Source organism: Vulpes lagopus, chromosome X (genome assembly GCF_018345385.1).
Source record: "Vulpes lagopus strain Blue_001 chromosome X, ASM1834538v1, whole genome shotgun sequence".
Classification (NCBI taxonomy): domain Eukaryota; kingdom Metazoa; phylum Chordata; class Mammalia; order Carnivora; family Canidae; genus Vulpes; species Vulpes lagopus.
This window is the reverse complement of record NC_054848.1, coordinates 16,138,372-16,164,409: the sequence shown is the minus strand read 5'-3', so window position 1 is coordinate 16,164,409 and position 26,038 is coordinate 16,138,372. Positions and strand designations below refer to the sequence as shown.

The window sequence follows — 26,038 nt, the reverse complement described above, 5'->3', positions numbered from 1 at the left end:
AAAATTATGGCAAGAAAGCAATTATTGAAGCAGTGATATTTTTCATTAGAGTCTTCAGTGTTGTTAAACTATTCTATAGTTTCTTATTTAAAGCAAGAGTACAGGAAATAATTGAAGATCAATTAAAACTGTATGTTTAGACTCTCCAAAGTTAAATATAAGTCAATAGATAAATGAATTTTTTTCAAGAATCCATTTTTTAGGTTCTTTTTTTTTTTTTCATTTTTTAGGTTCAGTGAGATGTACAGGTGTTTCATTTAAAGAAGTAGGAAAATACAAAACAAAACCTTCTTGCCTCCTTTCCTTCAAGTTCCTGCTGGTTATTGGTATAATTCAAGAGGAATAACTATTATAATGGATGTTGGTAGCAGTAAGGAAGGTTACTTAAAGAGAAAAATGTCACAGACAAATTAAAAATAAGATTTCCTGGGGTGCCTAGCTGGCTGGTAGTGGAGCATGTGACTCTTGATCTCAAGGTCATGGGTTCAAGCCCTACATTGGGCATGGAGCCTACTTAAAAAAAAAAAAAAGGATTTCCTTTGGATTATTAAAAAGAGCTCATAAAGGAGTTTTTTTTAATTTTATTTTTTATTTGAGGGAAAGAGCACGTGAGAGATAGCATGAACAGGGGGTAGGGGCAGAGAGAGAGAGAGAGGAAGAAGCAGGCTCCCTGCTCAGCAGGGACTCGCCAGGACTCTGGGATCATGACCTGAGCTGAAGGCAGACGCTCAACCAACTAAGCCACCCAGGCGCCCCTATAAATGAATTCTAAAGTGAACTTTTCCCCTTGGCTGTTTGAGTGTGTTGAGGATATTACTAGGTAATGATGAATGAAATATGATTATTTCCTTTGGAATATTATAGTTTAAAAGTACTGAGGTGGACAGGCAGTTAAATAACATGAAGCAAGCTAAATTAGCCAGGAATGTTACAAATAGATATAATTGGAACTTCAGAAGAAAATTATGATCTATAATGTTACAGCAGTTTTCCATAGTGCATTTTTAAGCATAATGTGGAAGATTAGAAAGTAAATATTATTACCCCTGACACCTAATAAAGTTCCTTTTAAAACACACATACACACACAAAGCAAATAAATGTTATTTTCAACATGAAAATCACTTAGAGGAGATTTCTGGTTCTCCCAAGTTGAAGGAACCCCATTCCTCTTAGGTCCTCTTTTACAACTAAAACCCTTAAACATAACACCTCAAGTACAGGAACACTCTGAAAGGTGAAAACAAGAAGGCAGACTGCCTACAGATTTTGAGACTCAAAGAATGACACAAATAGTGAGTTCCTTGGGTTATTTTTATTGCCTCCCATATATCTTGGACAGGTCCTGTAAAAGCCTCTGACCTGAATCACCAATAGTCACAGACAAAAGGGGCTCCAAGAAAAGCCTGTTCTCTTTAGCCAAGTGAATCGGGGAAAGGGTAGCCTAACAATAGTAAATCTTTTTGGCAGTACCCGCCCTACTGCAGCCAAACACCCCCAGAAAAATCCCACCCTACTCCAAAGAAGCAAGTGGCAGTGCTTGAATTCCTCCACTCAGTGATGTTGGCTGGGCAGATCAAGGACCTAAACTCTCATTCCCTGCCTAGCAAAAGCAGACAGCACTTTGATTCCCCCTGCTGGGTGGTTTTGGCAGGTTGGTCAGGAATTTGATTTTCCCTCACTGCCCCCCCCCCCCCATCCCACTACCTGCAGAAGGAAGTGATTCTCTCACTAAGGTACTATCAGTGGGGTCCAGGAGCCAGTTGAGCCTCCACCCCAATCTGGAAGCAATGAGATTTAACAAGGTGGTATTAGGCAGGGGTAGTCCCCACTAAGCCTTCTCCTGCCCTGAGCCTACACCTTCATCTAAAATCAACAAGGTGGTTGGACGTGGACTAGTCAACTCTACTTCCCTTCTTTCCTGATGTCATTGGGGCCCAGTGGGTAGCTGAGCCCCCTCCTCCATCTGGCATCTACAAGGCAGAACAAAATGGTGGATGGCAGGGCTGGTTGGCACTCTACTTCCCCCTCTTCCCTTCCCTGTTAGCTGGGCCCTTAAGGAAGTTGAACTTTCCACTCTACCTTACAGCAAAAAAAGCAGTGTGAGTCAGCCCTCTGCTTGCTTGCTTGCTTGCTTTCTTTCTTTCTTTCTTTCTTTCTTTCTTTCTTTTGTTTTTTTAAGATTTTATTTATTTATTCATGAGAGACACGGAGAGAGGCAGAGACATAGGTAGAGAGAGAAGCAGGCTCCCTGTGGGGAGCCTGATACAGAGCTCAATCCCAGGACCCTGGGATCACAACCCAAGCCAAAGGCAGATGCAAAACCACTGAGCCACCCAGGTGCCCCTCTGCTGTCTCCCTGTTGTCAGTGTGATCCATCAGGGAACTGAGCTTGTACCCCTACTCAGAGGCAACGCAATGGTGTGGTACCCCACTTTTACTGGTACCAAGAATGGAGCTGAACTTCCATCTCACTCCTGTTCAGAAAAGCAAGAGTCCTTGCTCCACTTTTGCCAGGGTGGTGTCAGTGGGGCCCAGCAGGAAGCTGAACGTACACATTCACCCTGCCCTTATACTACATCTCAACTAGTAGACTGCCTGCTAAAAAATGATTAAATAGGATAAAGAGTTTTATCTCCAAGATGTCCATTATGCAATTAAAGATCACTGTACTAAAAACCAAGAAAATCACAACATGAATGAGAAAAAAGTCAACAGATGCTAACACCAAGATGCTTCAGATGTTGCAATTATCTGACAAGGTTTTTAAAGCAGCCATCATAAAAATGCTTCCATGAGCAATCACAAACACATTTGAATCAAGTTAAAAAAAATTGTCTCAGAAAAACAAAAGATATAAAGCAGAATATGGAAACTTTAGAGCTGAAAGATATAGTACCTGAAATAATACATGGGCTTAATAGAAAAGTGAAGATAACAGGAAAACGTAAATTTGAAGATAGAGCAACAGGATTACCTAATTTGAACAACAGAGAAAAGTGAGCCGATTAAAAAAAAAAAAAAGAGTCCTAGGAGCCTGGGGAACATTAACAAGAGATTTAACGTCCATGTCGTCATAGTCCTAGAAAGTGGAGAAAAAGAGTGGACCTGAAGGAATAATGGCCTATACTTGCCCAATTTGGGAAGAGACAAAATCTACAGATGCAGAAACTGACTGAACCCCAAACAAGATAAACCCAAAATAATCCATGCCCAGACAAATCAAAATCAGGCCTTTGGAAATGAGAGCGTGTTTAATGGGTATGGAGTTTCAATTTTGCAAGATGAAAATGTTTTGGATATTGGTGGCACAACAGTGTAAATATATTTAACACACTGAACTGTACACTAAAAAGTAAGATGGTAAATTTTATGTTGTATTTTACCACAACTTTTTAAAAAATGCTTAATCAAACTAAAAGTAAAGCAAAGAATCTTGAATACAGCTAAAGAGAAATGAGCTACTACATATAAGGGAACAATGATTCAAATGACAACAGATCCTACATTAGAAACCATGGGAGCCAGGATGAAATGCACCATTTTTCAAGTGCTGAAAGAAAAAGATCAGCCCAGAATTCTATACCCAGCAAAAACATCATTCAGGAATGAAGGTACATTCAAAACAGTCTCAGATGGAGGAAGGCTAGGAGAATTTGTCTATAGCAGATCCTGAAAGAATGACCACAGGTAGTTCTTCAAGCAGAAAGGAAATTTTAGAAGAAGGATCTGGAATATCAAGAGTAAAGGAACAATATGAATTATACACAGTCTTTCCAGAAAATAGAAGAGGAAATACTTCATAATTCATTTTATGAGGCCAATATTGTCCTGAAACCAGGACCTAAAGACAGTACAGAAAAGAAAGCTATAGACCAGTATCCCTCAAGAACGTGAACACAGAATCCCCAAAATGCTAGCAAAAGAAATCAAGCAACATATGAAAAGAACTATACACTGTGATGAAATGGATTTTATTCCAAGGATGTAAGACTGGTTCAGTATTTAAAAATCAGTCTGTATAGTCCACCATATTAAAAAGAAAAATCACATTATATTAATAGTGCAGAAAATGCATTAAACTGAATTAAACAGGGATCCCTGAGTGGCGCAGCGGTTTGGCGCCTGCCTTTGGCCCAGGGCACGATCCTGGAGACGGGATCGAATCCCACGTCGGGCTCCCGGTGCATGGAGCCTGCTTCTCCCTCTGCCTATGTCTCTGCCTCTCTCTCTCCTCTCTCTGTGTGTGTGACTATCATAAATAAAAAAATAAAAATAAAAATAAACTGAATTAAACATTCATAGTAAAAACTCATCAAACTAAGAATTCTTTATCAAAAAAAAAAAAAAAGAATTCTTTATCAGTTTGATAAAGAATATTTACACACACACACACACAGAAAAAACCCACATCATACTTAATGGTGTAAGACTGAATGCTTTCCCCTTAATATCAGGAACAAGACAAGAATGTCCATTCTCACTACTGCTATTCAACATAGTCCTGGAAGTTCTGAACAGTGTAATAGGCAAGAAAAGGAAATAATAAAAGACATACAGATTGGAAAGGAAGAAATAAGACTTTTACAAGTGATTTTGTAAATCCCAAGGGATCTACATAAAACTAGAAATGAGTTCAGAAAAGTTATATGATACAAGAACAGAATAAAAGAATAAATTATATTTCTGTATATTGGCAATGAATGTATGAAAACTGAAATGAAAAACATAGTACCATTTGGAATTGCTCAAAAAAATACTTAGGTATAAAACTAACAAAACATGTATAGGATGTGTATGCTGAAACTAAAAGTGCCAATAAAAGAAATCAAAGGTCAAAATCTATGGAAAGGGTACTGTGTTCATAGATTGAAGACTCAACATATTAAAGATGTCAGTTCTCCCCAAATTCTTCTAAAGGTTTAACACGAGCTTGTTCTGAAAGTTATATGGAAAGATAAAGGAACTAAAATATCTAATATAGAAATAAAGTGGAAGGATCCAATTTTAAGACTTACTATATAGCTTCAGTAATCAAAACTGTGGCATTTTGTGGTATAAACGCATAGGGGTGCCCGGATGGCTCAGTCATTTTGAGTGTCTGACTCTTGATCTCAGCTTAGGTCTTGATCTCAGGGTTGTGAATTCAATATAAAACACAAATAGACCCATACAAGTACAGCCAGTTGATTATTATCAAAGATGCAAAAGCAATTCAATGGAAGAAGGATAAATGGGCTTTTCAACAGTAGTGCTTGGAACAACTACATATCCGTGGGTAAAGCAACACCTCAACCTCACACCTTATACAAAAACTAATTGAAAATGTATCATGGGGGAATTAACAGTATACTTACCTTAATGAGCAATGAGTAACGTGTAGAATTGTTGAATCACTATACTGTATGCCTGAAACTAATATAACACTGTATGTTAACTGTACTAGATTTAAAATAAAAAATAGGAGAAAACATCTGCTAAAAAGATGCACACAAAAAAAAACTCAAACAGGAAAATATCATGGATTTAAATGTAAAATATAAAACTTTTAGAATTTAAACCTAGAAGAAACTCTTCAGGATATTGGGCTAAATGAAGAATTCTTAGACCAAACACCAAAAACACTATCCATAAAAGAGAAAAATTAGACTTTATCAAAATTCAAAACATTTGCTCTATGAAAAACAACCCTGTTAAGGCAATGGAAAGACAAGTAGGTTACAGAATGGGTAAAAATATTTGCAAACCCGTACCTGAGACAGGGCTTGTATTTAGACTACATAAAGAACTCTAAACAGTAACTTAAGGCAAACAATCCATTTAGAAATCTGACAAAAGAGATGAATAGGTATTTCACCAAAGAGGATATATAGATAGCAAATAAGCATATGAAAAGATATCAGCATGGTTAGCTATCAGGGAAATTAAAATCATCATGAGGTATGAGTCCTTGACTTTTGTAAGAGCCAAAATAAAAAATAGTGGGAATACTGAATGTTGGTGAGGATGTGGACATTGTAGATTTCATGCGTTGCTAGTGGGGGTATAAAATACAGCCTTTCTGGAAAATAGCTCGGCTCTTTCTTTTAAAACTAAGCATAAACTTACTGTATGACCCAACAGTCATACTCCTAGGCATTGATCCCAGAGAAATGAAAAGTAATGTCCACACAGATGTCTGTACACAAATTTTTATAGCAGCTCTATTTTGTAATGTCCAAAATTTAGAAACCAAATGTCATTCAGTAGGTGAATGGTTAAATAAGCTGTGGTACATCCACACTGGAATGCTACTCAGCAACTTAAAAGGAATGGATTATTGATACATGTAGCAATCTGGATGAATCTCAAGAGAATTCATACTCAGTGGATAAAGTTACATATTGTGTGATTCCATTAACATAACATTCTTGAAATGACAAAATTATAGAATGGTGACAAGACCAGGGTTAGAAAGAGAGCAGGAGGGAGGTGGGTGTGGTTATAAAGGGGCAGCACATAAGATCCTGGTGGTGATGAACTAAGTGTTTAGTATCTTTGTAAGTGGTGTAAACACAGGAATCTATAATGTGATAAATTGGATAGAACACACACATGAGAACCTGTAAAACCATTGAAATCTGAATAAGGTCTGGGCTTTGTACTAGTATAAATTTCCTTGTTTTGACAGGAAGTTATGTAAGATGTAACCTCTGGATTAAAGGTATATGGGACCTCTCTTTTACTTTTCCAACCTCCTATGAATCTATAATCATTTTTTACTTAAAAGTTAAAAAAAGTCCACACTGGATAAAATTCAATGTCTGTTCTCAATTAAAAACAGTAAAATGGGATTAAAATGGTGTGTCTTTAATGTGAGACTTTAAAAACAGTCTCAGACCAATAGCCAGTGTCATGCTTGATGGGGACATACTAAGTCAATCTCATTAAAACTGCCTGCTGTTTTCACCTCTATTTTATACTCTAGAAGAGTTTGCTAATACAATTAGTCAAGAAAATCAGAGTATTCAAAAGAATAGTAAAAAATTACTATTCATAGACGTTATAGTCATCTACTTAATCTAAGGAAGTCACTAAAAAGGTTCTTTAAAACTGATAGTCTAATAAGGTGGTATTATGCAAAAATACATATTGTGTAAAAAAAATCAATAAATAGCTTTTCTAGGTAGAAATGGTAATGGAAAAAATCTCATTCAAAGTAGTAAAAATATTAAATTTTTGGAAATTACATAATAAGCAAAGGGCAGGAACTAAATTTAAAAATTAGTTGCATTAAAGACTAATTTGAATAAATTGGAAGAAAAGCTATTGTTCTTTAAATTACTTTAAGAGTTAAGGCTTGTTTTTTTCCTTATTGTTTATTTTTTAAGAATTGAGGATAACGGGATCCCTGGGTGGTGCAGTGGTTTGGCGCCTGCCTTTGGCCCAGGGCGCGATCCTGGAGACCCGGGATCGAATCCCACGTCGGGCTCCCGGTGCATGGAGCCTGCTTCTCCCTCTGCCTGTGTCTCTGCCTCTCTCTCTCTGTGTGACTATCATAAATAAATTAAAAAAAAAAAGAATTGAGGATAACATTCTTTTTTTTTGTTTTTTTTTTTTTTGTTTTTTTTTTTTTGTTTTTTTTTTGAGGATAACATTCTGTCTTGAATGTTCCCAGATGTTTAGTTTTTTAAAAGTTTCTTAGGCTTCTTTTAGTTATTTTATAGTTTATCTGAACAATTAATACTAACAATTTTTAGTAAAATGAACTTATTGATGGTGATAATAGCATAGCATTATCCTAATATACTTAATATTATGTGCAGCTAGAATTAATCATGGAGCTAATATTATGTGCAGCTAGAATTAATCATGGAGCTATAATTAGAAACTTTGACTGTTTTTTCAGAAGTAAACCCTGATGCCAGGTTGTGTTTATATATACTTATGGTAATTTTTAAATATGCATACACATTTTTTTTAATGAGTGAGTAATTTGGATTGTTATTTCCTAAGTAAATTCAACTCCAAACTTGTCTAAAACACTTTGTATTAAGATACAGTTAATAAAACACAAATAGGAATTTTGCTTGGATGTTAAGCTCTGATTTATTGTGTATTTGAGCAAATCCCATTCTGTTTCATTTTACTACGTACAAGTTATTGCTGTCTTCTTTTTGTTCATAAGAATGTTGATAAGAGGGATCCCTGGGTGGCGCAGCGGTTTGGCGCCTGCCTTTGGCCCAGGGCGCGATCCTGGAGACCCGGGATCGAATCCCACATCGGGCTCCCGGTGCATGGAGCCTGCTTCTCCCTCTGCCTGTGTCTCTGCCCCCCTCTCTCTCTCTCTTTGTGACTATCATAAATAAATAAAAAGTAACCCCCTTTCTTTAAAAAAAAAAAAAGAATGTTGATAAGACTGTATCTAACTTTAAGTGATTGTTAACCATTGCATTATTGGTGACATATATTGGGTTCAGTTCAGCAAACATTCAAGCACCACTTGTTTTTATCAATTAGGAAACAGATTCAGGTCATTTTGCCACAGTCACATAACAAAAACTTGGGCTTTTAAAGCCCTTCATCATGGTTTTTCTGTTTTAGATAGGAGGACTCCATTAAGCCTCTGGAAACCAGAAGAAATCATTAGACTTATTCCTGAGACTCTTAAATTAGCTAACCCAAGTAATGCATTAAAGAGTTACCTAGTACTAAAATTTTTAGCCTTCAAAATGGAAGTGGTCCCATTAAGATAAGACTCCTCAGAACGCCCTCAAATATTTGTATTTGTCATTTCCTCTGGCAAGGCGAGCAGGAGGAAAGAGAAGCTAACATTGAACACTCAAAGACACTGGGCTTTACCACAACCTCCAGCATAACTAGTATCCAAATCTTATAGATTAGAAAACTGAGGCTCATGTTAAGTAACTTGCCCAAAATCACACCTATAATAAAGGGCAAAGTCAGGTTTTGAAGCTTAATATGTTGGATTCCAAAGCCAAAGATGTTTTCTCTACATTGTGATTTCCCACACTTGTCTAATCACAGGAATCATCTAAAGTGCCTGTTTAAAAAATGAAATGAAATGCCATGGGGATCGCTGGGTGGCTCAGCGGTTTGGCGCCTGCCTTCGGCTCAGGGCATGATCCTGGAGTACCGGGATGAAGTCCCACATCGGGCTTCTTGCATGGAGCCTGCTTCTCCCTCTGCCTGTGTCTCTGCCTGTGTCTCTCATGAATAAATAAATAAAATCTTAAAAAAGAGAGAAAGAAAGGCCATGGGGCTTCTGAATTTCTGATTCAGTTTGGGATAAGACCTGGTAATGTATCATTACCAGGAATCTTAGGTGATTCTGATCATCACACAGGTTTGGAAAATACTACCAACTCCATTAGAGTACTAAGAGTTGGGACTTGAAGGCATTAGGAAGGTAGAAATAGGTTTGGGAGTAGATAGAGGAGCTTAAAAAAACATGTTGACACTTAATGAGTTACCAACACTAGTGAAATAAGAATAGTAAAATTTGGGGCACCTGGATGGGTCTTGATCTCAGATTTGTAAGTTTGAGCCTTGTGTTGGATGTAGAAATTACTTGAAAATAGAATCTTAAAAGAATAGTAAAATTGGATTGTGAAAATTATAAGATTGCTTTAGGTTCCTTACTCTGCACAGAAAAACAATGTCTTTTTTCTTTTTCTTAGTACTTCTCTTTCAGGTGACAACAGTTACACAATCATTCTTTGACATTATCCTTGTTTATATTTGGGTACAAAGGCACCGCTGAAGGATGGCTAAAAGTGTATTTTGGATGCAGACAGGAAAGAAGGAATTAGACTCAGAAATAACATAAAGGTGCACCTGGGTGGCTCAGTCAGTTAAATGTCGACTCTTGATTTCTGCTCAGGTCATGATCTCAGGGTTGTGAGATCGAGCCCCGAATCATTGGGCTCTGCTCTGGGGCGTGGAGCCTGCTTAAGATTCTCTCCCTCTCTGCCCTTCCCCTGCTCACAGGTGCACACATACAAACTCTCCTTAAAAAAAAAGGAAAAAAAGAACATAAAAACAGCTTTAAATACAGAATCAATAATTTCCTCAGGTGTGAAAACTCTAGAAAATCTTAAATAACTTTAATCCTTTAAGGCTTAAAGTCACAAGATTATAACATTCTCAAGCTGCAAGAGCTCTTAGATAACCACATATTTTATGCATGAAGAAACCACAACTCAAGAGAGGCTTAAGGACTTGCCCACAGTCCTGTGGCAAATTTTCAAATCCATGCTGGCCAAGGTTCCATCTGACTCTTTTGGATTGCAGATAAGTATCAGAAAATAGTGACTTTTCCACAGTCACACTGCTTTTTAGAAATAAGTTTACTGGCAAATCATATTTACCTTATATTCACTACTTTGTTTATCTAATTTTATAGTTTCTTCCTTCTTTACATGCCCTCTTGAGAGCGTGAATATATTCAAAGGGATTGTTTTTTAGGAGATTATGCTATTTGAAGTATCATGTTTGAATAACAATATGTTAGAAAAATGAACCATTACCTTCTTAGAATAGTGTATTTAATAAATGGACACTTTCAGAACATGTTGTGTTATGGAGGAACTCTAGTTTTCTCTACCTTTGATTACAAAATTTTATTTTATAGAGAAAAATGAGCAAAGGTAGATGTCTATACGTGAATTCTAACAGCATTTCTGTTTTAGGAGTATGAGCTTTGGATTCAGACTTGGGTTCAGTTATCTGCAAACCTAAGAGAGTTCTGTGATCTTGAACAAGTTATTAACAATTTTTTCTTCTCTGCTGTACAAAATAACCCATCTCATGGTTTATTAATGATTAATTGGAATGAATTGAGAGAAAAAAATGTAACAAGGCTAACATCGTATTTTGAACAAAATAAGCATTGCATAAGCGATGGCTGTGGTTATTTCCTTGAGCCAGTAGTTATTTACAAGAATGTTAATTTCTGAATGAGTGCCTTGGGTTTATTTCTTCACTTTCTTTATCATAATCAGAAAATATGATCTGTACGATTCCTACTTTGAAGAATTTTGTATTTACTTTATGGTCTAGACATACTCTTTATAATTTTTCATAGATACTTGAAATGAACCTATATTCTTTTTACATTCTAAAATTCAGTATCTACTCTATCTAATGTAAATTACTTCAAATGCTTTGTCCTTATTTTGTTCATTATGCTAGCTGATACTAGAATGCTAAAGCTTCCCCTCCTGTTTTGTGTTTGTTCATTTAATGTTATAGTCTCCAAAATATCTTTTGTGTTTTGTGGTTAGTCTGTGATTAAATGTTCAATACTATTTTGCATTTATTACTTTTAATGACTTGTTTGAAAAAATAACATGCTAATTATAGATCTGAAAAATAGTAAAACATACACAGAAGGAAAAACATTTTTACTCTAGGAAATATCATTATTGAGTAGGGGTTTTAGATTCAGATTTGGGTTTGAATTTAGGCCCTTCTTATTAGCCTTAGGCTGATATTAGACTTTTTTTTATTTGAGCACCTACTAAATAATTATTGAGCACCTACTTGTGCCAGGCATTTTGCTAGGGGCTAAGGATATAGTACTTAAAAAGATTGACATACCCAAAGTGGTTTAATTTCCCATTTGTAAATTAGTGATAATGCCTTGAAGAGTTGTTAGAAGCATCAGAGGTGATCCGATAGTACTTATCACTTGTGTGTGCTAATTGCTCAGTAAATGATAGCAATTATTATCACTATATGTATTAAGAACTAATTACATTTTTAGTTCAAATCAGATGACCTTTCTAATTGGTTATAGGTTTTTGCCTCACATTTTATTTTTGGCCTCAATATTACAAACTCTTTATGTTCTTCTAGTCTTACTTGTTTTGTTTGTCTCTTTAAAGCAGTAAATAATTGTGTGGGCTTTTTAACCTTTTAAAAAATATAACCAGTGACTCTTAAAGTTTTTATTATTAAGTATTTCAAACACACCAGATAAGAGAGAATTGTATAATGAGCCACCATATTCCTTTAACCCCGGAGAGATTGTCAGTTTATGGCCAGTCTTGTTTATCTGTACTCTACTCATGCCCACACACATATTCTCTCTTCCCCTCCCTGGCTCCAGTGGATTATTTTGAAGCTAATCCTAGATACATCAATTCATATGTAAATATTTCATTTATATTTCTTAAAAGGTAAAGACTTTTAAAAACACATAACCATTGTAACATGATCACTCATAAAAATGTCAATAATTCTGTAATAGCATTAAGTTCCAGTAAGATACTTTCTTTTAATTAGATACTTTAAACTTTACGTTTCTTACATTATTTCTTTTGAAATGATTTCTGTCATCTTAAGTTTTTTTTCTTGTGGTTCTTTTCCTTCTGACATATGGATTATTTTTGTTTGAGGAGGTTATGAAATATTGAAGAAAGAATTATAGAGTTGGAAAGACCTGGATTTGAGTCTTGCTCTTGCCATTCACTAATTAACTTTGCTGAGCCTTGGTTTCCTCATCTGTAAAATAGGGGTGATTATACCTACCTCATGTTCTTAGGGTTGAATGTGATGCTTTCATAAAGTAGTTATTATAGTCTTTGCCAGTTATTATCTTCTAGTGATTTGGACTGCAATAAATAAATTGTTGGTTATCATATGGTTTCTCAAAACATTCCAAAATTTATATTTATTAGCTAACTACTAAAACTAGTGGTTTTCAGTAATCCTTTTAGGAAAAGAGAGAATTGAGAATCTTTTTCTCCCTTCTTCCACTACCTCTTTTATTTGAATCTACATTAATTTAGCCTGAGATTACAAATCTTACCTTTAACTAAGTTTTATATTGTTTATATACTTATATCAATTATTTACTCTTCCTTATAGACCATTTCTCCATTAGTGGGGTTATTTTATTCGTTTGTTTCTAAATATTAAGTTGGTGTCAGTATACTTCACTAGTTCTTCCCTACCTCAGTAGTCTTAAGTTCTTATTTTGATTCTCTTTTAATGGTCTAGGATGTATCTTTGAACAATTTATGAAAAAAGATACTACCAGGATGGTGAAATTTTATGACTTTGCTGATCTAAGAATAATTTCCTGTGACCTTTGTACATGAAAAACTAGGACAAGGTATACAATTCTTAGATCATAACTTTTCCCTTTCAACTTTCTGTAAGTCATTACTTCATTGTCTTCTGGCATTTTATTGTTGCAGAGGAAAAATCTGAGGTCATTCTGATTTCAGTTCCTTTGAAAATAACCTATTTTTTTCTGCTTGTATGCTTGTAGGATTATATCTTTATCCTTGAAATTTAAAAACATTTGCCAGGACATGTCTTGGTGTTGATGATCTCTGTTGAACCTTCTCAGTCTCCAGTCTCAGGTATTTTTTTTCAGAACTGGAAAGTTTTCTTATACTTTTGATTGATTAAAATGCTCTGTTTTTTTTCTTTAGGAACATCTGTTATTCATAGATTATTTCTATGTCTGTCCTCCATAGTTTTTTAATCTTTTCTTTCTTTTTTTTCATTTATTCAAGTTTGTCCTCTGTGGCATGGATTCTGTTTCCTGCAGTGTCGATTCTAATATTTGCTATTCACAATGCAGATTTAATTTTGCTACTGTGTTTTCATTTCTTTATTCTTACCTCAACATACTCCTGTTTCATAAGCAGAATTTCCCCTAAGGGGTACACTCCAAAAAACATAAGGTGGATTCAGGCCTAAAATGGATCTATTTTCTGAGGCCACAAACCACAGGACCAAACTGAAAACAAAAAGCTTCTGAAAGGGTCCTCTAAAACTTAAAAATGTAGATATAACCAGAGGTCATTTCTACCCTAGTCTAGAAAATACAGCAGTCTTGAGTATTAGCAGACCTTTAGTTGCTCAAGGAATAGCAAATCAACCCATAAGGGCACCTTAACTAGAAATAATGGATTTTTCTGATTATGTTAATTGCACTTTTTCTCATTATAAAAATAATAGATAATAAATGCATATAATTTTGAAAATAAAGTACAAGAAGAAAATCCTATGACCCAGGTAACTACTGATAACATTTTATGTTTTGCCAGTTACATACACACATGTTGGGGGGGGCATAAAATTGGGGTCATGCTATATAGTTTTGTATCCTTTTTAATTTAATATATTACAAGCGTATTTTTGCATCATTAATTTTTTGAGGCCCTTATTTTAACCATTGCATAGTATTCCTACATATGAATAGATGTGTTATGATTTATTTAACCAGTCCCCTGTTGGTCATTTAGATTGTTTTCTATTTTTCAGTATAATGAGTATGATGAATATCACTGTACATAAGTCTTTATGCACATCTCTGATATTTCCTTAGGATAAATGAGGAGCTGATTCTTAATCCTGTCATATTGGTAAGGATTATATACATTCCTTATTAAGAATATAAAATGCTTGTTTCTTATTGTTTCATTGTGATTGCATAGAAGATTCTTTGGATTCTGAACAATTTGATGGTATCTGAACTGAAATTCAAGAGAGGTTTCTCATGCCTCATCCTCAACACCTTCATGGACTCCTATTGTATATGCTTTGGGCAGGAGAACAACTGCGGATGTCAGGGAGTTTGGAAGGCAAATATACTTGTGGGAACTTGAGGGTGGTTAAAAAAATATATACAGTCCTTGCTCATTCCTACAACCCGGTCTTCAAATTAATACACCAGGGTTCTGGACCCTTTCTTTTCCTCCTCCCTTCCTATTATTTCAGGCTCTTATTCTCTGTGAGGAATTCTTTTCTCCCAATGTTCATATGTATATTTCGTTTCTACATAGGAGGATGTCAGATGATATTTCCTAGTAATCTCAAGGTACCATTGTCAGTCACAGATGATTTTTTTAGTTCTAGTATACTTGTATATGATGATCTCCTGTTGGACTCAAAGCATTTTTTAATGTATTTTATATTTTCTTTAAAGGCATCCAACAGTAACCTGAAACTGTGCATTGTTGTAACATATGGTTACAACAAAACAATCTGTTTAATAAAGTTACTTAAAACAAAATTTTTATTTAGTAAAATACTCTTATTTTTAACATTTCAGAATTTTCCTTAAAATACTTGGGAATACTCTAGAAGTCCTGAAACCTTGGTTAAGAATTACTGGTTTGGATTGTTCATCCTTTTTAAACCAGAAAGATGATCTTAAGTGATAATTTCATACCACAACCTTAGAAGTTATTTTGAAAACAATTCTTGCTGAAATGCAAGCTAACAGTCTCCTTTGTCTGATTTGTTCTGATGAGACCCATATTGTATGTTATTTTAATTTTTGACTTTTACACATTTCAGACTAACAGAGTAAAGCATGATTAGCATTTCCTAACCTTTTCCAGTATTTCACATAATATTTGCATATGTACAATCTGCCAAGCTCTGCAGTTTTTTGGCTGGAAGGCATAATGGTGGGATGAGAGAGGATAAATACATTTGCCTCACTTTTAAACTATTCTTTTTTGTCTGTACTCATTCTTTGGCCACATTGTTTAAAAATATACTACACGTATGAATGATCTCTTTCACCCTGCGTGGTGGGAAATTGGCTGTATTAAGTGATGAAATAAGTATCTCAGCACTCCCCTGTACTACTTCATTGCATTATATCTTTAGAAGTTAACTGTAGAAATGTATATATTACACAATTCAGGCAAAAGAGAGGGGACAGGAAGTAGCATTTACTGAGTATCTACTGTCCCTTGGTGGATCCATTTGAGTACGACATCCCTGTGAGGTAGATATTATGTGCATCTTATAGATGAAGAAACTAAGACTCAAAATGTTGAGCAACTCACCCAAGGTCAGGTAACTATAGCAGTAAGTGACAGAGCTGGGGTTTAAACCTGGTACTAGTGAGATGCAGATGACAATTTTTCTGCTTCTTAAAATTAAATAAGTTTTCTTATTCAATAGGTACTATTCCTTGAACTTTTGGAACTATAGAAATTGTGATATCAAATCAGATGGCCCATGTATCATAATTCCTAGTGAAGCCAAGGGTCATTTTTCATAAAGGAAACTTATTAGTTGCATGAATAATTATGCTCATTTCTAATAGATAATATTTGAATCCTTGTTTTTATGAAATGATACAAAAGGTTTGTTGAAGTAAAAATGCTTTTTAAAGTAGAATTTTGTAAAGCTTCAATATGTAGAATAACATTGGCTTTTATATTTTCCTTAAATTGTTCAAAATTTTCAATCTTTGCTAAACTTAGAAAGGAAGTAGATATTTTGGCAAAAAGTAGATCATAAACTACCTTTAGATCATGTTTCACTTCATTTTTTTTAGATTGCCTTGTTTGTATATTACTGTTAACTGGCTGGGTGAGGAGTTTAGAAAAATATATTGTAAAATTTATGGATTACATGAAGATGAATATAGGGAAGAGGTTTATTAGCAGATTCAAAATCCATTTTATAGAAGCTGTAGCAATCCTATAGAGGATCAGAACTAGAAAAAGATGAATCAAAAACTTAAAATAAGGCTTTATTCGTGAGACTAAGTATATCAACAGTATACAGGACTTAGTTGCACTATAGAGAAGGCAAGTATTTAATCAACAGAAAACTTAGTATGACTCAGCAATGTGTTTTGGGCATTTCAAGAATAATGCATATGTGAACTGCATTAATATACAAGGGAGGTGATAGGCTCTTTACTCTGCATATGTCGTATCAAGGTTGGAATGTTAATTGAAAGCAGTTCTGTATACTACTCTTTAAGATGAATTTGGTGCATGCTTAGAAAAGAAGATGGTCTCATCTATCTGAAAGGAATGTTTGAAGGAACTTGGCTTGTCTAGTAAAGAACAGACTCAGGATGGTTTACGGTCATAAGTGTAGATTTACTTCCTGCGATTTTGCAGAGTATAGGCAAGTTAATCATCATATATTAGCAATCCTATTAAAGGGTATTTGTAGCTGAAGAAAATTACTATATAATGAAGAATTTTATCTAGATTGCCTGGAGAGAGAGTACATTCTTGTCCTGATAGTGTTCAAATCTAGGTGAGAATGGCAAAGAAAGAATTGAAGCATATGATGTTTATTTGGAACAAAAGACTTTCAAGATCCTTTACTTACTATCTCACTTTTGAGTCTACACTAACCCTTTGAGTAGACAGGCAAATATCCCCATTTTGAACAGATAAGATAATAGGCTGAGACAGTCTGAATTGCCCAGAATAATAAAGCTCCTAGGACACTATTCCATGTTTAGCGCTATTTCTACTATACCAGTTAGCCTTAAAAGTAAGTTATAAGTAAGGGATTCTTACTTTGTATACACTGAAAATTGCAAGGAGCAGATCGTTCTCAAATTTTATTCCCATGGAAAATGTAATTGTAGCTCAGTTAGATCAAGGGTTCTAAAAGTCAGGTAATGGGAAGCTATTCAGCAGATCTGTGTTATAGAAAGAGAACTCTGCATACAATTAATGAGAAAATCTAGTTTGCACTACTAAATAAATGATGGTACCATTCCCTAAAATAGCAAATGTAGGAGAAGTAGCAAATTGGTGAGCCATAAAGGGGGTGACTGAATTTTGGATATAGTTAAAATGGCTACCATTGAGTGTTTATTAAGTGCCAGGCACTGTGCTTAGAGTTTTATATCATTTATCTTAGTCTTTACAAGGACTTCCTGAAGATGAGACATTTTAATCTCTACTTTTCATATGAAAAAACTACAACTTAGTTTAAGTAACTTGTCTAAGGCTTCATAATTAGTGTAAGAGCAGAAATTTGAGTCTAGGTGTCTGGCTCCCAAACCAGTGTTCTTAAGAGCTAGTTTAAGGTTTGTCTGTGATATTTGGATAAAAATGATCAGTATTCAGTTGAATAAATGATTGTGGCTTTTGGGAGAAAGATGTCTCCTGGAGTTGAGTACTTATCATAGAAGTGGACAATACTATAGCCTCTGAAAGTGTCTTAGGATAATAAAGGTTGTTTATACCGGCCTCCCTTTTTGTACATTTTAGCACCATTTCTGTGCTTTATAAGATTGTATAGGCATTCCCTAACCTAGGAACATACTCTATGAATGTTTGAAAATGAAGGGTGCTCTTTTTATGAGTCAGTAGACCCATGAGATCCTCTAGGATGGATCTCTAGGTTGGGGACCATGTATTATTATCCATTCATCCACAGCTTCACACCTAGAACATAGCATGAATGAAATGAAATGGGAGGATGAATGGATGGATAAATAGGGATTTGGAGGGTAGAGAGCGTTCAAATTCAGAGCATCTGCTTCATGTGGGATGTAGGGTAATGGGTGGGCTGCCTTTTATTTCCCAGTTGATAATGCTCCAAAGATGGCTAGCTTAAATCCTTCTACATTTGTTGAATTGACAAGTGGTCAAGGGCATTTACTCCTTTTTCCATTGAAGTAACTAGAGAAGCCCCTGTGTTCCTGACTTCTGGTTTTGTTTTGTTTTGTTATTAATTACACAAATAATACATATTCATTGTAGACACATTAGAAAATTCAAGTATGCAAAAACAAACATTTTAAATTGTCTAAAATTCTTCCACCCCAAAATAGCCACTGTTAACATTTTGGTGTATATCCTTCCAGAGTTTTTCCCATACAAATATATACATTGAAACATGTATATATTTATTTAAAATGGGATCATTACAATCCATATTTTTTTGTAAACTGCTTTTTCACTTATTACATGTGACTGTCTTTCCATGTCAATAAATTTACATCTTTATTATCATTTTAATGACTGTATAGTATTCCATTATATGGATGTACCATCATATATTTAACTAGTTCTCTATTGTTAAGAATTTAGGTTTCCAATTTGGAGTTCTTTTTGGAAAAAGTTATGGTGAGCATTCTTGTATGTACATCTTTGCACACTTGTTTTAATACAGACTTAGATTACCTTCCTGGAAGGTTGTGCTGATTTATACTTTCTTCAGCAATATACTCTAAGTGCTCTTTTCCTCATACTCGTATTAGTGCTGGGTGTTATTTTTTTCTGTAAACATTACCAGTTTGAAAGGCAAAGGTATCTTTTGGTTAAATGTGTTTATTTGATTAGTACTAAGGCTGAACTCTTTTTTCCCTTATTGCTCATTTCTGTTGAGGTTCATCATTTTTTCTTACAGGTTTGTAAAACAAAGTTATTTATGTATTCAGGATGCCAACCCTTTGTCATATGTTGCTTTTTTGTAATCAATTTGTCTTTAATCTTTTTTGTGTCTGGCAGATGACATTTTAAACTTTTATCGATTCAAATGTCATTTTTTCCTTTATGATTTCTACCCTCCTTACCCCATAAGTATTATTTACTTGTATTTTCTTCTAATACCTGTATAATTTTATTTTTGACATTTAAATGTTTAATGCATCTAGAATCAATTTTGATATGGAGATCTAGCTTACTTTTCCCCTGAAATAATCAGTTGACCTGATTAATTAATCAATGGAGTTGGAATATAGAATGGTTTTGCCAAAGAAATTATTGTAAATGATGTTTGGTGAGGTTTAAATGACACCATTTGTAATGCGTTTAACTTAAAATAATCTCAAGGGCTTACCTGGAAAGGTAATCATCATTTATTATATTATTTCCATGAAAAATGTTTTTATAGTTAACTTTTAAAGCACAACCTGTTGCATTTTGGCAACTACATACTTATATGGTGATTTGGTACTTCATTAGAACCCTGTAGGGGTGATAATATTCCTATATGATTTTGTTTTGTCTGCCTTCATTTAACTTTAACTGATGTGAGTTCCGTGTTGGTAACTTTCAACTTGTGCTTTTCACAGAATGGACAGCAAATTATGGATGAACCTATGGGAGAGGAGGAGATTAATCCACAAACTGTAAGTAAAATATTGTATAATAAGGGATATAGATAAATCAAATGCCATAAAATTGAAGGATTCTTATTTTTAAACTGAGCAAAGTAATGATCTTATAGTATTAGAAATTTGATGATGCTTTCACATTAATTTTACCAAAATACAGTCTTGAATATGCCAGTACCATTTTTAAAAACTGATTGGTAAGGGATCCCTGGGTGGCACAGCGGTTTGGCGCCTGCCTTTGGCCCAGGGTGCAATCCTGGAGACTCGGGATCAAATCCCACGTCGGGCTCCCGGTGCATGGAGCCTGCTTCTCCCTCTGCCTGTGTCTCTGCCTTTCTCTCTCTCTCACTGTGTGCCTATCATAAATAAATAAAATAAAATTTAAAAAAAACTGATTGGTAAGACTGATTTTAAGAGAATGACAAAACAAATTGCTTTATATTGTTGGAAGTTTTTCATTAGTACCTTAAAACTTATTTTTTTTAAATCAAACCATAGATTTATTAAAGACAAAAATATAAAGGTAATACTTTATAGAAGCATTTAACATAGAAGATAGAACATTCACCATTTCCTCATCTTGTTTTTTTATTCACTTCAAGACTCCAGCACCTAGACCAGTGACTGGCACATAATAGACACTCATTAAGAATGAATTTAAAAATGTTCCTACCTTTAAGATATCCATTGTTTGCAGCGCAGTTAGTATCTTCTTTTTATTCCATACACAAGACAGTTATTACTGATATTTATAATATATATATTCTCAAACTTGTTCTTTTCACTTAATAAGTCTTGAACATCTTTATATGACAGTACATGTAGATCTGCTTTTTTAAATTGTTGCATGATATTCTATTTTTTTGAGATTTTATTTATTTATTCCAGAGAGAGAGAGAGAGAGAGAGAGAGCAGAGGGAGAAGCAGAGGGAGAGGGATAAGCAAACTCTACGCTGAGCACAGAGCCTGACATGGGGCTCAATCTCATGACCCTGAGGTCGTGACTTGAGGCGAAACCAAGAATTGGACACTTAACCGACTGAGCCACCCAAGCACCCCTGATGCGTGATACTCTATTTTATGCATGTCCTATACTTAATGGAATTTTCCCCTATTTATTTTTGTGAACTTGTGTTTCAGTAGGATATAGTCTTAGAGAAGGATGCTAGAACAAAAGGTATGAATATTTAAATCTCAATAGGCATAGGAGCCCCTGGCTGGTTCAGTCGGAAGACGTACAACTCTTCGTCTTGAGATCATGAGTTCGAGCTCCACACTGGGTGTAGAGATTACTTAAATAAATCATTTTTTAAAAAAATTTAAAAATCTCAATAGACATTGCCAAATTGCTGTCCAAACCAAAAACGTTACAAAAATATCACTATATGAGAGTACCTGTTCAACCATACCGTATTCAACACTAGATATTATTAGAAATTATTTTTCATTTGAGCCACTCTAAATAAATAATACTTTTTTATTTCAGTTTACGTCTCATTTGATTATTAATAAAGTTGAGTACCCATGTATTACTGGCCTTTGTGTTTTTGGTTGCTTATCTCCTTATGGTCAGTGTGATCATATATATTCAGGGAATCAACTCCACATCGCTAATGTATCTTACAAATATATTCTCCTTATTTTTTTAACATTTGTTATGTTGTCTTTCACTGTAGGTATACAGAAGTTTTCATTTTTTTTAAGTTTTCATTTTTAAATGGTCAGATCTGGCTTCTAGGTTTTGTGTTTTAGTTATAAAATATCCTCTTATATTTTCATCAACCACCTCTATAGTTTTGTGTTTTACATTTAGGTCTGTGGTCTACTTGGAATTTTAATACCCATTATGACATAGAAATCTGACTTTTCTTTCCAAATAGGCTGTTGTCCTAATCTCTACTAACTGAACAAATAAAACCTATTCAACTTATTTGAAATCTCTTTTATCATATATAAAATTGCTATATATTCCTTCTTTCAGTTTCCTAGGGGGCTGCCCTAACAAAGTACCATAAGCTGGGTGGCTTAAAATAACAAATGTATTCTCTCACAGTCAGGAAGACACCAAAATCTATGTGTCAACAGAGCCATGCACTTTGAAGACTCTGGGAGATTATCTTTCCTTGCCTCTTCCAGCTTCTAGTGGCTGCCAGCAGTCCTTGGTGTTCCTTTACCACGTTATTCCAGTCTTTACCTCCATTGTCAACATGGCATTTTCTCTATATATCTCCATGTCCACAAATTTCCTTCTTCACGTAAGGATACCAGTCATTGGATTAGGGCCCACCTTACTCCAGTATGACCTCATCTTAACATTATTGAATCTACAAAGACCCTGTGTTCAAAAAACACATCCACAGGTACTGGAATTAGAAATTGAACATACCCCTTTGGAAGACACAATTCAATCCAAGCATCCCTGAAAGTCTTCACCTCACATATATTTTCAATTACTATACTTTTATTATATATTTTCTATGTGTGGCAAGGCAAACCCTCCCACCATTTTATTTTTCAAAATTGTGGTCTTACACATTATCCAGATGAACTTTACAATCAACTTATCAAGTACTCCTAAAAAAGTTACAGGATTTTTTTTTTTTTTTTTTTTTTAGTTACAGGATTTTTATAAAAATTCCATTAAATTTGCTAATTAACATGAAGAAAATTATTTTAATAATATTGAGTCTTCACATCTCAAAAATATTTATTCTGATATTCTTTTATATCCTTTATCAAAAGTTTACGGTTTCTTTTTTTTTTTTTTAAAGATTTTATCTATTTATTCATGAGAGACAGAGTGGGGAAGGGGGGGGCTTGCAGAGACACAGGCAGAGGGAGAAGCAGGCTCCCTGTGGGGAGCCCGACATGGGACTCGATCCTGGGCCTCCAGGATCACATCCTGGGCTGAAGGCGGCACTAAACCGCTGAGCCACCCGGGCTGCCCAAGTTTACGGTTTCTTACATATAGTTTTATACATTAATTTATTAAGATAATTCACAGATATTTTATAGTTTTTGTTACATTGCAGTGGGATTTCTTTTCTGCTGTTTTCCATCTGGTAATTGCTAGTATATAAAAACGTTAAATGTTGGGGCCCCTGGGTGGCTCAGTTAAGCCTCTGCTTTCGACTCAGGTCATAATCCCCGGGTCCTTGGATCAAGCCCCACATTGGGCTCCCTGTTCAGCGAGGAGTCTGCTTCTCCCTCTCCCTCTGTCCCTCCCCCTGTTCATGTGCTCTTTCTTTCTCTCTCTCTCAAATAAAATCTTTTTAAAAATGTTAAATGTTTCTATATTCTTGGGAAAGTTTTCGGAAATCAAATTGTCAGGAACATTTTGTCAGTTATGGAAGAGTGAGATCATTATACTCTTCTTAAAAACCTTTAGTAGTTTTGTGCTTCCTTCAAATGAAATCCAAACACTGCAATGTGACCTATCAGGCTCTGTATAATAAGATCTTTGTATACTTCTCTGGATCATCCTCAGTCATGCTCCTCTACCCTCTCCTGAAAGTGCAGTCACTCCAGTGTATCAGGCTTTCTTTTGCTCCTGGGCCTTCATAGGTGATAGTTCGTCTCTCAGAATTCTTTTCCCTTAGCACCCCTTCCACTTAACTCCCAATCATCCCTCAGGTCTAAGTTTGATATCACTTCAACTGAGGCATCTTCCTGACACAACTACCAGTTTTATTTCAGCCCTCAGTTTTTCCTTTGTGCTGCCATAGCAGCCTCTGAGTACCCTAAATTGGAATATCACATTAGATTCCATTACTTACTTATTTATTCCCGACTAAACTGTGAGCTGCATGAGGCATTGACCATGTAGGACTTATTCCTTGTTTTCTATCGAATACACAGTACCCAGTAGGTGTTCAATAAGTGCTTGTTAATTAAATGAATGCGTAAATTAACTGTTGGCTAGCACAAGGGCCCACACATGGGACCTGTGCCTGAGGTTACCTTCACATTTAGTGTAGATTTCTGTTCTGCACATCTCAGGCCATTTGAGGCATTCTATTTCATTCATCTAGAGTATGTATTTACTAGCATTTAAGCAAATATGAAAACAAACAGTGAGTGTTAATATTTATTTTTTTTTGTCACCAGTTACCTGTTTTTCTTTACATAACAATTTCTTTGGAAGGAAAACCTTCAAATTTTTTATTCTCTCTGTAGTCCAAAAACATTTTCCATTGTGACATTATATGGCTCATACTTTCCTTCAGAGTACTCATGGCATTAGTCACATTACATCTGGAAGAAAATTGTATTTTATAGCCAGGTTGAAAAGGTGCTAGACTGGGTTGCGATATCGAGCTCCACGCTGGGAGCTCTCCCACTCACTCTCCCTTTCGTCCCCCCACCCCCCCCACCCCCGTGCTTACTCATGCGCTTGCATTTACATGCTCTCTCTGGGGGGTGGGTAGAAGAGATGCAGTGTGAGTGAAGTTGTTGAACAGATCATTCCAGATTATAAGAATTAGGATTGAGTATAAAATAAAAGCCTAATATTTACTATTTCATTAATGGTATTAAATCGAAGAGATTGTCAAAATATATATTAGCCTTATACTTTTAAATTATATTTGCCTTTAATGTATAACAGTTTTCATTTTGTCAATTACTGATAATTTAAATAGCAAAAGTTGAGATGTTGCATTAGTTATTATTTGATGCTTAACAAATTACCCCAGACTTGGTAGCTTAAAACAACATGCATTTCTTATCTCACGTTTTCTGTGAGCTATTAATCTGGGCACAGCTTAACTAGGTCCTTTGGTTCAGGGTCTTTCACAGACTGCAGTGAAGGAGTTGGCCAGGGCTAGGTTTTCATCTGAACCTCAACTGAAAAGGTTTCTTCCAAGCTCACAAGTTTGTTAGCCCAGATTCTTGGCCCATAAAAGTGTGAGATGCTAATTGTATATATGGAGCTTGTCAACTGGTAAGCTTTCTTATAGGTTGATTGGCCCCTTTTTAAAAAAAAAAAAAAAAGATTTATTTATTCATGAGAGACCCAGAGAGAGAGAGAGGCAGAGACATAGGCAGAGGGAGAAGCAGGCTCCATGCAGGGAGCCCGATACGGGACTCAATCCTGGGACTCCAGATCACGCCCTGGGCCAAAGGCAGACACTCAACCACTGAGCCACCCAGGCATCCCCCTGATTGGCCCCTTTTTAATGGGAGTATGATGAATAGCCAGTTTTGACCACAACAAGATGGTAGGATGGATGGAGAATAACCTGGGTCCATTATTGACCTAATGATCTTGTGATACCTCTTCACCCTAATTTACTCTGTTACCTATGGACTGTTCCATGAGAGGAGAATAGGCACTTATCTTGTTTGAGCTACTGTATTTTAGGGTCTTTTTATTACAGCAGCCAAGTCTGAACTCTGACTATAGCGAAATCATTCATTAACTAAGTACTTCATGAATTCCTATTAGGTGCCAAAAACCCTGCTCTGTTGTTGGAGACACAAAAGCATAGGAGGGAAACTTGCAGTCTTTAAATGGTAAAATAAAGTTGTTTTTGTGTTCTCTTCTGGTAAATAATCACCCGAAACATCAAGGAGAATAAGAAACAGAAATGTGGTCTTTGAAATTAGAAGACTTCTGTAATTTGAACCACAACCATAAATATGAAAAGTAAATAAAATAGTCATAACAAGAGGAAGTTAAAGACCTACGTGCTTTTAGAGGGGTATAGCAGAAGGAAACATGCCTTATTTATTGCCCTCATGGCCCCAGAAGAGCTCAAGAATGAGGTCACCAGGTACCATGGAAAGTGGAGGAATGGCACAGGGCTGAAAACAGATTGGTTGAATGTCAGTATAAACAACTTCCACTCTCTCCTCTGTCCTATACCCGGAAGAGACCAAAAGTATTTTATAGAGAAAAATGAATCAGAATGGCTCCAGACTTGGGAAACCCCAGGTATAGTAGGAAATGGGGTGAAGCACTGGGCTAGAAACAGATCAAGTGAAAGCCTACTACTAAATGTTTTTTTGGTCCCCTTCCCTTACTCATTACACCAACCAGGACCGTATCTTTCAGGCAGGAAAGTCAAGCCTTCTTTCCTGAAGAAATTGAATGGTCCCTGAATAAAAGACCTTCAGAAACAGATTTAGGAGATCTTCAGTGTAAAGGCTGGCTATTTGGCCAATTAACCTACAAAA

At 35.4% G+C, this 26,038-nt stretch overlaps 1 protein-coding gene across 7 annotated transcripts in view; it reads left to right on the top strand.

Annotated features, from left to right (window-relative positions):
- Window positions 1-26,038, top strand: part of RPS6KA3 (ribosomal protein S6 kinase A3) — a 112,513-nt gene that overhangs the window by 11,924 nt on the left and 74,551 nt on the right. For 2 of the 7 annotated variants that reach the window (XM_041740880.1, XM_041740884.1), the window contains exons 2-4: window positions 13,280-13,373; window positions 14,348-14,384; window positions 19,820-19,876. In XM_041740880.1, the coding sequence (XP_041596814.1) occupies window positions 19,835-19,876 (42 nt within the window). In that variant the 5' untranslated portion in view covers window positions 13,280-13,373; window positions 14,348-14,384; window positions 19,820-19,834. Of the gene's footprint in view, window positions 1-13,005; window positions 13,121-13,279; window positions 13,374-14,283; window positions 14,385-19,819; window positions 19,877-26,038 lie in introns of those variants that run through there. The other 5 variants (XM_041740879.1, XM_041740881.1, XM_041740882.1 and 2 more) reach the window with 4 other exon arrangements.